General features: G+C 32.5%; 2 protein-coding genes across 3 annotated transcripts; one reads left to right on the forward strand and one right to left on the reverse strand.

Moving 5' to 3' along the window:
• The first annotated feature begins 2200 nt into the window (after nucleotides 1-2200).
• On the forward strand, nucleotides 2201-9308 carry LOC124926357. 2 transcript variants are annotated; one of them, XM_047466565.1, is made up of 6 exons: nucleotides 2202-2337; nucleotides 3915-4126; nucleotides 5084-7092; nucleotides 7519-7639; nucleotides 8044-8103; nucleotides 8196-9308. In XM_047466565.1, exons 3-6 carry the CDS (start codon nucleotides 5147-5149, stop codon nucleotides 9099-9101), a joined length of 3033 nt encoding a protein of 1010 aa, XP_047322521.1. In that variant the 5' UTR covers nucleotides 2202-2337; nucleotides 3915-4126; nucleotides 5084-5146; the 3' UTR covers nucleotides 9102-9308. The 2 variants fall into 2 exon arrangements, with proteins under 2 accessions (XP_047322520.1, XP_047322521.1); XM_047466564.1 differs by lacking the exon at nucleotides 3915-4126 and having other exon boundaries at nucleotides 2201-2337.
• A 105-nt stretch (nucleotides 9309-9413) lies between these two features.
• On the reverse strand, nucleotides 9414-10957 carry LOC124926358 (dnaJ homolog subfamily B member 4). The gene is made up of 3 exons (XM_047466566.1): nucleotides 10571-10957; nucleotides 10054-10379; nucleotides 9414-9854 (listed from the first exon to the last, which is right to left on the reverse strand). The coding sequence occupies exons 1-3, from the start codon at nucleotides 10733-10735 to the stop codon at nucleotides 9416-9418; spliced, it is 930 nt and encodes a 309-aa protein (XP_047322522.1). The 5' UTR covers nucleotides 10736-10957; the 3' UTR covers nucleotides 9414-9415.
• Between the last annotated feature and the right edge of the window lie 2859 nt (nucleotides 10958-13816).

Consider the following 13816-nt stretch of genomic DNA (forward strand, 5'->3'; position numbering starts at 1 on the left):
AGAAAACAAGCCCGACATGGTTTTCGACCAAGGAATCTTAGCCTAAACTGAGAATTCCCTATGCCCGACCAAGGAATCTTAGCCTCGCCCGTGAGTCCCATTCATCTGACTGAGGAATCCTAGTCTCAACCGAGGAATTCTAGCCTCGACCAAGAATCTCTTACACCCGACTAAGGAATCCTAGTCTCGGCTGAGGAATTCTAGCCTCGACCGAGGATCCCCTGCATCCGGACTGAGAGACCAACGTCCACGAGCGAGGAGACTAGTCTTAGGGTATATTTCAAGGTTCTAAAAACCGTTCCAGTCATCAACCCAGTTTTTTGGGCAAACTTGGTTCGGCCGGGTTCAACCGGTGGAATTAGTGGTCGGACCGGATTTTAATTTTTATATTAATTGAAAATAATAAATGACAATAAATGAGAAGATAATACCAAAAAAACACTTTACCTCCTGAACAAATTATTTCTTAACTTAATCATAGTTACCCTGAATCATGTTACACTTTTAATCTATCACTTCTCATTTTTTAACATAACCTTAGTTACTCTTTTAACTGTAATTTAACCCATCGTCAACCCATTAAATGTTTAGAGACCGCACTATCTAATGTCTTGTCTTTCTTCTTCTTATCTCTCTCTATCTTTCTTTTTATCTCTTTGTTTAATGTTTTGTCTTTCTTCTTCTTATCTATCTCTGTCTTTCTTCTTCTTATCTCTCTATCTCCGACTTTCTTTTCTTCCCGTCTCTCTGTCTCCTTCATCGGATGCTTTAAAGACATCTGTCAGTCGGTCACTGTCCGCCACTAGTTGAACTTTTGTCTACGAAAACGATTAGAATCAAGGTCGCCTACTGAGGAGAAAAAGTATAACAGATTTGATAGAATAATGGATAAACTTTCGAACCGGAAATTTCCGGTTCGGATTTCCGGTCGAACCGTCCAGTGAACCGTTTTTTCGCCGGTTCGGAAGGTAACCGTATAAAAGTCAAAAGTCGGACTGCCCATTCAACCGTTTCGCGGTCGGACCGGTTGGAACGCCGATTGGACCGCGTATTTTAAAACTTTGGTATATTTGGTATTTTAATTTTTTAAAATTATTTTTAATTAAAAATCCCAAACTATTTTCTAAAATTCCAAAAAATATATAAAACAATTTCAAAATATTTTTATAATACTTTCATAAAAAATATTTTCATAAAGGCATGATTGAATTTATTTTTTTAATTATAATGTATATTTTTCAAGTGATTTTCTCAATAATCATCGACATAATTAGCCGCTACTAGCATTTTTATATATTATTTTTACAGTTTTAAATGCAAAAATAATTTAGGCATATTTATGACGTAAAATTAATTTGTTAAATAAAGCGTAACAAAAATATCTTTTAAAAGTCAAGATTTTATCAAATAAATATAGACTGCCTTTTTCTCAGTATCATCAAACACGAACATAATCAAATCTCCGATAGAAATTACTTTTATACATGTATACAAAAGGTTTTATTGATTTTAAATTAAAAATCAATTTGTTACTCTCTTATCAAATAAATAATTTTTTTAATTAATTTAAATATAGATTTTTTTAATTAAATTATTTTTAATTTAAAATATTATTTAAAATTGATCATAAATTTTAATTATTATTATAATTAATTTTAAATATTAAAATAATTTTTTTAAAAAATTAACCGACAAATCAAGATTACTTAAAATTTCTAATCTAGAGACCAGAAATGTCCAGAGTTACCATTTGTTTACTTTTTCAATCATTCAGACCAATCTTTTAGCATTTTTTTATTAAACAAATATATCTGTTATTTATTATTGATTAAAATTTTAATATAAGTAATAATAAAAAATATAATATATAATTATGGTAAAGATTTTAAATATGAGTTAAGGAATTTCATTTATGTGTTACTTTCATTATTATTTACAAAAATCCACTTATTGTTTAATATTCATATTTATTATTATTTTTAATATAAGTAAAAATAAATTAAAATATATATATAAGGTAAAGAATAAAATAAATAAAGTATTTTCATCAATTATTTATTATTATTTTTTAATATTAGGGAAAAAAGCAAAGAAAGACATTATAATTGATGAGTATGCATGTTTAATTGTGTCCATAAAACACGTGGCAAAGCGGATGACTCGTGGCAAAAAACTCGATATTTCAAGACCCCAGCCGGATCTTCTCTCTTTCTCTCTCTAGGGTTTCTTATACGCACAGGAAGATAGATAGATAAGCTTCTCCTTCTCATCTCTCAGCCGACTCTGGAGCTCGCATCGTGATCTCTCTACTCCACAACCATATTCTCTTCAATTAAGGTATTCTTCCCTATCAATTTCTTTTCTTTTCTTTTCTTTTATAAATTGGAAGTTCAATATCCCATTAGGGCATTTCCGTTTTTCTCTCTAACCCTTACCCCTTCCGTGTTATCGTGTTGTTATCGATAAGCTTCAATTTAGATGTACATACATAGTTTCATGATTTTCGATTATGGCTTTTCTTCAATTTAGATGTGTTATCGCCCCAAAAGGAGGCAATTTATTTTGTTCACAAAATATTTTAATTTCTAAGCAAAGGAGGGTTTGGATCTTTAGACATGGTTCCAGTATTTTCTGGATTAGCAGGTGTAGCAATTAGGTCTTGGCTTTGAATCCATATGATCTGTTTTGTTTTGATTTGATTTGATTTGATTTTCACGACTTTGTTAATTAATCAATCTAGAGAGCAGGCATGTGAAAAGAGCATCTACTATGACATGGAAGTAGTTCTTAGTTATGTCAGGAGCTATTGTTGTTACATCTTTGGTTTTATCCTGTCATGTATTTGATGTGGTATTGTTGTATTTTATTTTATCTTTCATTCATCCTTTAGTTTCTTGCATATTTGATGATATAATTCAATTTCTGGAGAGTGCAAGGCTTTAGCTTTTAGTTGATGTACTATTCTACCATTTGAGCATTAGCCACATATTATATGTTATTTCACAAGAGTTTTCAGCTGACATATTCGCTATAGCTTTGTTCTTGCCTCCTCCTTTGGAGCAGATACCTGAACGATTTGGATTGCTCTGAAAAGCTCTAAACCCTGAAGACCATGGGTTTGTATGGATCTAAATGTTCTGGTGTCAATTTGCCACAAAGCCTTGTCAGCACCATACTCCATATCCCAGAACTTTAATAGTACCCAAAATATCTAGTTTGTATATTTGAATGGAACTTGTCTGTTGCTAAGCTTCCTGCAGTAAAGTATCTGTCCATTTAGGAAAATTTGATCTTTTCAAACAAACTCTAATGAACTATGATTAACTCAAGTTCCTTGTCAAATCATTTCATAGATGGAGTATTGAATCTATATACATTAGGTGAATAAGTAGGAGAGTTCAATTTTGTAGTGAAGGATCATTGATAGAAGAAGATGTAGTTAATTGTTAATTTCTGTAGCAATTAATAAGAATGTTCACGATTTCCAAGAAAAGCACAACAAATTTCATACAAAAATTGATTGGTGGATGAACAGCTGCATAGAATATTTTCTCAATTTGTTCTCTTATGAAAAATCAAATCAAAATTTCACCACCATTCCTCTTAAATGAAGTTTGCTGCCTCAGAAAGTTGGTGAATACTTATTATAATGATAATATGTGCTTACCTTAATTGAGCTGGGAAATTCTGACTTTTGATATGTTGGCACTAACAAGATTATTATACTGGATTCTGCCCGTGCCTTGTATAAATTGGCTCTTATATCTTCTGCTCAAAATAATCATGTCTGAATGCTGAAACGATATAATGCTAACATCACGTTAAAATTAATAAATAGAAGAAATAGTAGCCCCTGATGAGCTCTAATGATTCTATGACATGACAAAGAAAATTGATGGATGAATCGTCTACAGGCTCTCTGTTTGGTGGGAATTTCTCTTCGGAGTCTTCTCATTGCTGGGTAACCAAATGGTTGGAGGAGGGTAGTGCCACAGGATTCCTTTTGCATATGTCTAATATCCTGTCAGAAAGGAACAGGACTTTTCATGTTCAAGAAGACCTTTTTGAAACTTCTTCAACTGGATCTTCTACCGATTCTGGCTCAACTTATATGTTATAATATATTGTAAGGGTATCCAATTATATTATACATGAAAAACAGGTTATTGATCATCTACTCTGCTTTGATGGACCTCTTATCTTAAAAGTTAAAGACAAGTTATTTATCTTATTTAAAGACCTCTTATCTTAAAAGTTGTTTGTGAACTCAATGTATGTCATTGGTTAATACACATACACATCCATTATATATTTTTATTTAACTCAAACGTGAAGTAAAAAGTGTTGGGTTGTTGTTACAGTAGTTATGCTATTAGCTAAACATCCATCTATGCTATTAGCTAAACATCCATCTGAAGGAACAAAAACACAATCTCTGTAATTATTTGGGCATTATAATCGAGTTAATACAAGGGTGGTTAATTTAATATTTTAATTGGAAAAAAGTGAGTACATAAGATTTTGTAAACAACAATTATATAAATTCTGCATTAACCTGGAATTAGGTGAAGATGTCACAAATAACATCCCTTGATCAACTACCAAAAGTTATGATGCTTTGTATGTCATTTAGTGAGTACTTCGTGTGTATATTGAGAACTTTATCCTTTAATGACACTAGAACAAAGCATGACCGAATGATAAGATGATTGCCACTTAATCATTCTGCGTATTCTATTTCATCAAGAACCTGCTACTGATACTTGGACCATAACTTTGACTACTTTCCATGTCGATGAGTCATTTATGGATCTACAGGTTTATTTTAGACCACTGATGTGGTAGAATTCTTGTATATTTTAGAGGTTCCACTTTTGGGCTTTTTCTGTTTCAGTTGTTTGAAATATGATGGCTTTACTTTCTTTATTTACTTTACTTGAATGCGAGTTGTTTTGTTTTTTTATCCAAAGTATCTTGCAAAACAAATTAAATTGTGAAGAATCCTAGGAGATGATTCTAAAGAGTTATAGATTATAATAGTTCATGAATAAGCACTTGACATTGATGTCCTATTGTTATGCAGATTGGATTGATGTTCTGGAGAAGAGAAGGATGTGGTGAGCATACTTGAATACTCAGATATATCATGTCCAACAATCTTATCTCGAGGCCATTGTCAATGGAGGAATTACAGATGGACCATTCTTCCAACAACATGGACTCATCAATGGAAACCATGCAAACAGGAGTGCCAGGTATTGCAATGAATAATCAAATATCAAATATGCAGATGGGGGGCTTGTTGCAGCAGCCCATGTTGAGTGAAGCAAACCTTCCTATGGAACCACCTGTGGTAGTACACAGTTCTGGAGTGCAGACTTTTGTTTCACCAAATCAGCAATTAGGTAGTATGGGACATGTTATGATTAATAATCCAAGCTTACCAATCAAACGAAGTTACAATGGTGAACCTTTGCTGTCAAAAATGCAACATAAGGTCAATGTTCCTGGATTTCAGCAACAACCACCCAGGAAAATTGTACAGGCAAATGCAAAGCTCACTCCTTCAGATACTCAAAACCAATTATCTCAAAATAAGAAAACCGTGCGCATTGATCCTGTTATCTCTGGTAGACCAGGCTCTAAACAAGTGCAGGTTCCTAGAAATCGAGTTATGCAACAAATGGAGTCACCTTCTCCAAAAGTAAGAAACGGCTCTTCTGAAACTGTTAGGTCAAAGATGAGGGAATCCTTAGTTGCTGCCTTGCGTCTTGTTTCTCTTCAGAAAAATAAAAGTTTGAACAATGAAAAGGTTGAGAACGATTTCACGATGAGTGAGGGAGGACAACAATTGGAACAGCAGTTAATAGAGAAATCTGAATTATCTGATTCTGTAGATAGATTACCCAATACCATGGATAAGTCTAATGATGTCTATATCGCTACTTCTCAAGGACAAGGTATTGTTCAAGGTATTGTTCAAACATGGAGGCAAGGCCTTCATGTCAACAATGAAAATAATACCCCCTTTGGTGATAGTTTTTTTGCAAAGGATGAGCTTTTGCAGGGTAACGGGCTTACTTGGGCATATGATCTTCCTATGGATGTAGAAACAACAGCAAATGAAACCATCAAAGAAGAGCGAGAGGAGCAATGTCCTATAGTACTTGCTTCCAAGATCGAAGCTGAACTCTTCAAGTTTTTTGGAGGTGTGAATAAGAAATATAAAGAAAAGGGTAGGTCCCTTCTTTTTAATCTAAAAGATCCTAGCAACCCGGAGTTGAGAGAAAAAGTTATATCGGGTGAAATCAGTCCTGAAAGATTGTGTTCAATGTCGGCCGAGGATCTTGCTTCGGAAGAGCTTTCACAATGGCGGATAGCAAAAGCTGAAGAACTTGCACAGATGGTTGTTTTGCCGGATTCAAATGTAAGGCGTTTGGTGAAGAAAACTCACAAAGGTGAGTTTCAAGTAGAGGTAGAAGACGACCATGTTGTTTCTGCTGAGGTCTCAATAGCTCCAAGTTCCGTTTCTAGAGATTATTCTGGAAGTTCAGCAGCAGTTCACAAACAGGATACTATTTCAGACAAGTTTACCATTCCAAATGATGGTACGGATTTAATGCAAGGGTTGATGGTAGATGATGAATTTAAAGATTCTGATCTTCCTCCTATTGTCTCCCTGGATGAGTTTATGGAGTCATTAGATGCTGAACCTCCTTTTGAAAACCTGCCCTTGGATGTAAAGAAAACTGCATCACCATCTTCGTCGTGCTCTCCAAACATCAAGAAATTGGCATCGCCCACAACAGATGGTGCGAAGGTGGACTCTAGTAGTAAGTCTAAAACGGATGAGAGTTCAAATATGGATTTGAAAGCAAAGGCCAGTAGTGAAGCAAAATTAATAATAGAGGATGAACACAATAAATATGAAAATGAAGATTCTAGGTCAATTCCAGATGATGGTGAGAAGAAACAGGCAGCAGCAGCTTCAGAAGAAAGCAAGAAGTATGTTACCAAGATTGATGCAGTTTGGGAAGGTTCAGTTCAGATGAGTGTCTCATCTTCTGTCATGATGATTGGCTGTTATAAAAGGTTTGCTCTTCTAATATTCTATGTTTTTTAGTTTCTTCATCACTCTTCAATACGTGCATTATCTCTTGTGGTTGCTTGTTCCTCATTTTGTACTATTTCTCTTATTTTGATTTTGGGTTATTTGAATAACCAAGGTGTTATCTCCAAATAATCTTGTTGATTAGCCTGGAAATCAGTTTGTTGGGTACAAAGACATTAGAGGGTATAAATAATGAGAAAATATATGTATATTTAAAAAACAAAAGTTAGATGGCACTTTTGTTGATGATTAGATGAGTGATTGTTGATTGGACATTGTTTTATTTGAAATTAATCTCAAATAGCAAATGTCACACAGGTCCAAAATTTTCTTAAAAAGTGAACATAGTGTTGTTTGCTGTTGTTGTGTGTACTAATAACCTAATTGTACGAACATTTGTGGTGCAGTGGCGAGAAAGCTGTAATAAATAAGTGGACGAGATCCCTGGAGATTAAGGGAAGAGTGAGGCTGGATGCATTTGAGAAGTTTGTTCAAGAGCTCCCCATGTCTCGCAGTAGAGCAGTCATGGTATCTCAGCTCCCCCAATGTGTCATTCATTGTACTATACTTTTATTATATACTGAAACCCTCCTTAGTCTATATAAATTTATATCTTCTTTTTTTTATAAGTTTGAAAATCGCATTGTCCAAGATCATTTTAAAGAGTTAGTTATGGCACCCTTGTTAACCAACATTTTCAACCTCGTAATTATGTGCTTGCTAATGGACAGTCTTAAAAACAATACAACTATTTGCAATTTCATGCTGTAGATTAATGAATAAGTATTAGAAATAAATGTTCAAGACCACTATAAAAATGACCCTTGCAGGCAAAAAAGCGTTTAAAAAATAATAATAGTAAAGAAAGGCTCTGTTATTGTTATATGTTTTTTGCATCTACATAATTCTTGAATAATCTTTTTTCTTCACAGATTGCACATTTTGTCTTGAAGGATGAGCGTTCTGAGGAAGATAAAGTAATTATTAATGAGGTAAAAATTGTTTGATTCGTATGGTCTTGTTAATATAATGACATGGTTATAGAACTGTCTTTCTTAAAACAAAATTATTTTTTATTTTTCAGGCTGTGAATTCGTATGTGGTTGATGAGAGACTTGGTTTCGCTGAACCGGAAACAGGAGTAGAAGTTTATTTCTGTCCTCCTCACCCAAGAATCAAAGCACTTATCGCAAAACATCTGATTAGGAATTCTAATGAAACAACAACCATTGATTCAGTTAACAACGGTCTAATAGCTGTTGTTGTTTGGAGAAAAGTTGTTGTCATTTCACCCAACTCATCATCTGCACACAAACACTCTTCAGAAAATCATCACTTTTCTTCAACCAGGAGACAACAACTAGTAAAGCAACAAGACCCTATTCTTAATTCTAAATATAGACCACCACCTAGTATAGCCTCAGCTAGACCTGTGGTGCCAACCGTCAATAATAATAATGATGACGATGATGACGACGAAGTCCCTCCTGGGTTTGGTCCGGGCCAAATTCCAACCAGGGAAGAAGATGACTTGCCTGAATTTAACTTTACGAGCGGCAGCATGCCTTCTCTCCCGACTAAAGTAATTAATAGAAGTGGTGGGGTTAGACCTATTGCTACACCCAAAATGACTCGCCCTGTATCTCAAGTTCGAGAACTTATATTGAAATATGGTCAAAATCCATCAAATACTTCTACTACCACCACTGGGTTTCAACCTTGGAATGATGACGATGATGATATACCTGAATGGCAGCCTCAATCTGAGGCAGCCCAAACATATCCTGTTAGGCAGCAGCCTATGATGTTACCTCAAACAAATGAACAGTTTCCGGTTAGGCCATCAATTCATGGAAGTGATGGTAGGTGGGCGAGGCCGCCAGGTCCCCACCAGCTGCCGCCGACATCTGGTGGTGGTTATTATGGTCAATTGCCGCCGAAAATCGATAGGAGAACGGAAGCTGCTTCGAGAAATAATAGGGGGTTTTGAATTTTGGTCAATGTAAAAAGCCTGGTTTTTATTGATTATTATTTTAGATCAATGCTTTTTTTGATGTTTAGTTATGTAATTAGGCAACCCAAAAAAGCTAGGATTTTAGACTCTTTATCATACAAACTTGTTTCTTTTTGCGTACTGTCAAAGCAACTCTTTTCACCAACCCCATCTTCTAGAATAATAAACTTCTTTTTTTATATTTGCATGTTTTAAAATGGTATTTGTACATGTCATCATTACAATAGATAGATGTTTGCTTCTTTACAAAAATGAAAAAGAAAATATATGATCCTGGGATCATCCAGGGATCATCCAGTTAAAGCTTGTCTGAGAGCTGTTTTTTGATCCTGGGTTAGCTTTCTGGGAAACTTAACCTCAAATTTGATCCTTAAATCACCTTTGTTCCCAGGTTCCCTTGCTATGGGCATTCCTTCTTTAGAAACCACCTTTTCATATCCAGGTGAAACAATCTCGGGCACCCGAATGGACAACTCCCTCCCATCAAGTGTGGTGAGATTGACAAATGTGCCTCCCAGTGCCTCGGCCAGCTTCACCTTGCGGCTCATGGTTAGGTCATTTCCGTCTCTCTTGAAAATATTGTGATCCTTCTCATCTATTACAAACACTAGGTCTGCTGGTAGTTGATTCAACTGTTCATTCCCCTTGTCTGGGAAAGTTATCTTTGTTCCTTTCTTCCATCCCGGTTTTACCTCAATTGTCAAAATCTCCGATTCTGATAGCAATCGGCTGTAAAAAACATTACAAAACACTTATTTTAGTTGGGATATTTTGGTGTAGATCCAAATCCAAATCCAAAAACAGTTCAATAAGTTTAAACACATGCCCATTTGGAAAGACTTTTTTAATTGTGAGATTCTTAATCATTACACAAATTCAGATTTTTATATTTCCAAATGGGCATATAACAAGATTTGGGTGCACACACCTATTAGAATCGACGACAGTTCTCGATATCTTCATTTTCCGAGTGGAACCATTGTAGAGTTCCTCAAGTGTACAAGGCAATTTGCTCTCAACTGGGGGAGGTTTCTTTGGTCCACTAGCACCTGTACCATCTGAAGAAAACCTCATGGATCTTCCAAATTCAAAAGGGCTACCCCCAAAGAACTCTGCAAAAATATCTTCTGCATTCCGAGGATTGAAAACATTTGGGAATCCTCCACCATTACTAGAACCTGTATGTGGTCTGTTTTTCAACCCCTCTTCCCCATGTTGATCATAAATTTGCCTTTTGCCTGGATCACTCAAAACCTGTAGAAACACAATGTGCATACAAGATACAATGATAACTATCACAATTCATATTCGAAAAACATCACACTTTATCAGTTAAGTTTCTTAGGGTTCTTGAGGTATGAAATCATTAAACTTCTTTGCCCCCAATCAACCAATCAATGATCCAATTAAAAATTAATAAAAATAAAGGATAGAAGATATATTACTTCATAAGCCTCTGAAATTTCTTTAAATTTTGCCTCAGCTTCCTTCTTGTTTGTAGGGTTCTTATCAGGATGCCATCTCATAGCCAGCTTTCTATAAGATTTCTTCACGTCTTCATCTGTCGCGTTTCTATCCATATCCAGTATCTCATAGTAATCCACCCCCATCTTTTCTCTCTTTTTGCGTGTGTTATCTGATTAAAGCCCTAATGTTAGATTCAAACCATCAAAATTGCCGATTTCTCTGCGTTATGCTATCTATCTATACGGAAATCCAAATCTTCAAACACGTTTCTACTATCTTTGAATATAATTCATCTTCTCGAATCGGATCGCGTGACCTTGAATCATCAATTTCATTCCTTTTGGAAGAGGAGAGAGAAAGGAGGTTTATTGATACGATTGTAAAAAGAATTCAAGGCCCTGACCTCTCATTGTAAAACAGATGATCGAATTACCTGGCTTATTAGTTAATTAATTATAATATTTTATTAATTATTTATAATTTTGGTTTTAATTTTATAATGATGAGATCTCTCAATAAAATCATCATAAACATAAAAAAATAAAATAAGATGGCGTTGAATATTTGATTTATTATAATTGATGTTTTTTTTTAAATAATCATATTCACACAATTAAGTTTTTTTAATTAAAAAGTTAACGTGAACTCTATATTTGTGATGACATTTGTATCAATGATAATAAGTACCCGTGTGTTTGATATTCGTGAGTATCGGATAGTCGAGTTTAAGTATTTTAAATCGGATACAGAGTCGGATTGGACATGAGGTATGAGAGAAGATACCCGATTGGGTACGAAATCGGGAATGAGAGTGTGCGGAACCCAAACCCGATACCAGACTATATATAAAAAAATAAAATGTTTTTTTAATTAAAATTTAATGTGACATTTCAAACCTATCATTATTACAGATATCATCATAAATATTTTGTTATTATCCACACTACACTCCAATATTATTTTGTTTATATTCCCAAAACATTTATTTATCTCATCATCCTCAACTTTTGTTTAATAACAAAAATGTATTTCTATTTAAACTCTTTATATTCAATCTTTAATTTTTGTTCTTCAAATCATTTTACATTTTTCTTCATTTTAGCAACAAATCTTTTTCAAGATCTACAACAAAGAATATATACATGGAAGTAATGCTTTTGTTTTTTTTTTACATTTTGATATTACTAATTTTATTATTTATTAAAGTTATGTTTTTTCTTCTTCAACCTCTATAATCTTTTAAGTTTTTAATTGGGTAATGTGGTATCCGACAAATCGGGGATAATGATAGAAATAAAGATACTCGTCGGGATGGGGGCCGAATAGTAGAATGAAAATTGGGTTCAGAAATGAATAATTCACTAGGGTACCGTTGTCATCTCTAATTGATCCGATATATTGACTTCTTTGTCATAAAATAACAAACACAATTAGATATATAACTAATATATTTATTTATTTTTCACGAAGATTCCCTAAAATTGAATCAGATATGAAATGATAGAATAAAGTGAAGATGATAAATACATTCACCGATTATTTAATCCACTCTATTAAAATTCTTAATCTTTACATTAATATATTTTAAATTTTTGAATAACATATAATGTTTACTTAGTCCATCTTCTCTCAATTTCAACTAACAAAAACTAAATTCAAAGTTTATAATAACTTATTTGTAGACAAATATATTTAACAATAAAAAGTTACTCTCAAATCAAGATATTACCTAACAATGATATTCTCAATTAAATCTTAGGTTGAGTTGAAGTCTAAGAGAAGTTTTTAGTAAATGAAAGATATAATATTTTTTCCCTCATAAAAACAAAAATATAATCAATTCCATTACTATTAGGTAGTGTTTGGTATGCGGTATTATTTATGTAGGTATTAATTGTAAAGGGTATAAATTGTAAAGATGTATTATAATGTATAAATTATATAGGTTGTTAGTGTTTGGTTGAGAGTATAAAATAAGTATAAATTATATAAAATTTTTATTATTTTGTGTGTGGTTAATGGTATAAAAATGTAGTACGAAAGTGTAAAGACTATTTTACTCTTATATTTATATAAATTATTTTTAATTATTATTTATCTTATAGGTAGTTTGTATTATTAATCATATTAAAATTAATATATTTATTTTATAGGTAGTTTATATTATTAATTATATTGAAATTAATAAAAAAAAATAATATATAATTATTAAATAAATGTATTTTTTAAATAAATGATATTATTATATGATTTACATTATTTTATATATAATTTCTTGTAATTTAACCTTTATAATAATATAAATAAATAATATTATCAATGTGTATACAAACAAAATAATAAAATTGACATAATAGGTAATATTTTTTTTTTTTTGAGAATAGATGGAAGAAGATGAATTGAAGATGAAAGAAATGAAGAAAAAAGATGAGTTTTATAAAAACATAAATATAAAAAAAAAATATACAAGGATAATAATGGAATATAATTCTAATGAAGGTTTGTAACTGGTTAAATCAGTTACAATTTTATACCTTATTTGAAGGATAAATTATACCACATAAGCTACTGTAGGTATCAAGTTGTCCAACCAAACAATTGATAAATTACACTGTAAGTACAAGTATACTATACCTGCAGTATATTATATCTTATTAAGCTTGAGAAGATTTGTTTAGATAAAAACAAATAATGGGTTATATTTATATAATTTAATTAATTCATAACAACTCATGTCAATTTTCTATTATTATTAATAGGTGGAATTATAAAAAAAAAAAAAAGTTAAAGGAACTATATAACACTACCATTTATATGCCGATGATATCTTACATTACAATACAATTTTTTTAAAATATATATTTTTAATTTAGGAAAATAGTACGATTACCAAAGTTGTAACCTTCTATAAATTTAAGACGTTTTAAGTGATAATCGAACACGTAACTTAAGTATCTTATACAAAAATAAAATATTTTCGCAATTTTCAAGCAGTAGTGCGACATTGGAGATGAAAGAAAGTATACACAATCTGGACCATTGATTTGGTCGTCTTATCAAGGATGCTGCATGTGGCATCTTTATTTTAGAAATTTTGGAAATATTGTTTTATATATATATATATATATATTTTAATATATAACTTCTTTTTAATTATAATAGTGACGATTTTTTTTTACCGTTGCTTAGGTAATTTAGAAAATTAGAACCTATGTTTTTCAAAA

Source organism: Impatiens glandulifera, chromosome 2 (assembly GCF_907164915.1).
Source record: "Impatiens glandulifera chromosome 2, dImpGla2.1, whole genome shotgun sequence".
Classification (NCBI taxonomy): domain Eukaryota; kingdom Viridiplantae; phylum Streptophyta; class Magnoliopsida; order Ericales; family Balsaminaceae; genus Impatiens; species Impatiens glandulifera.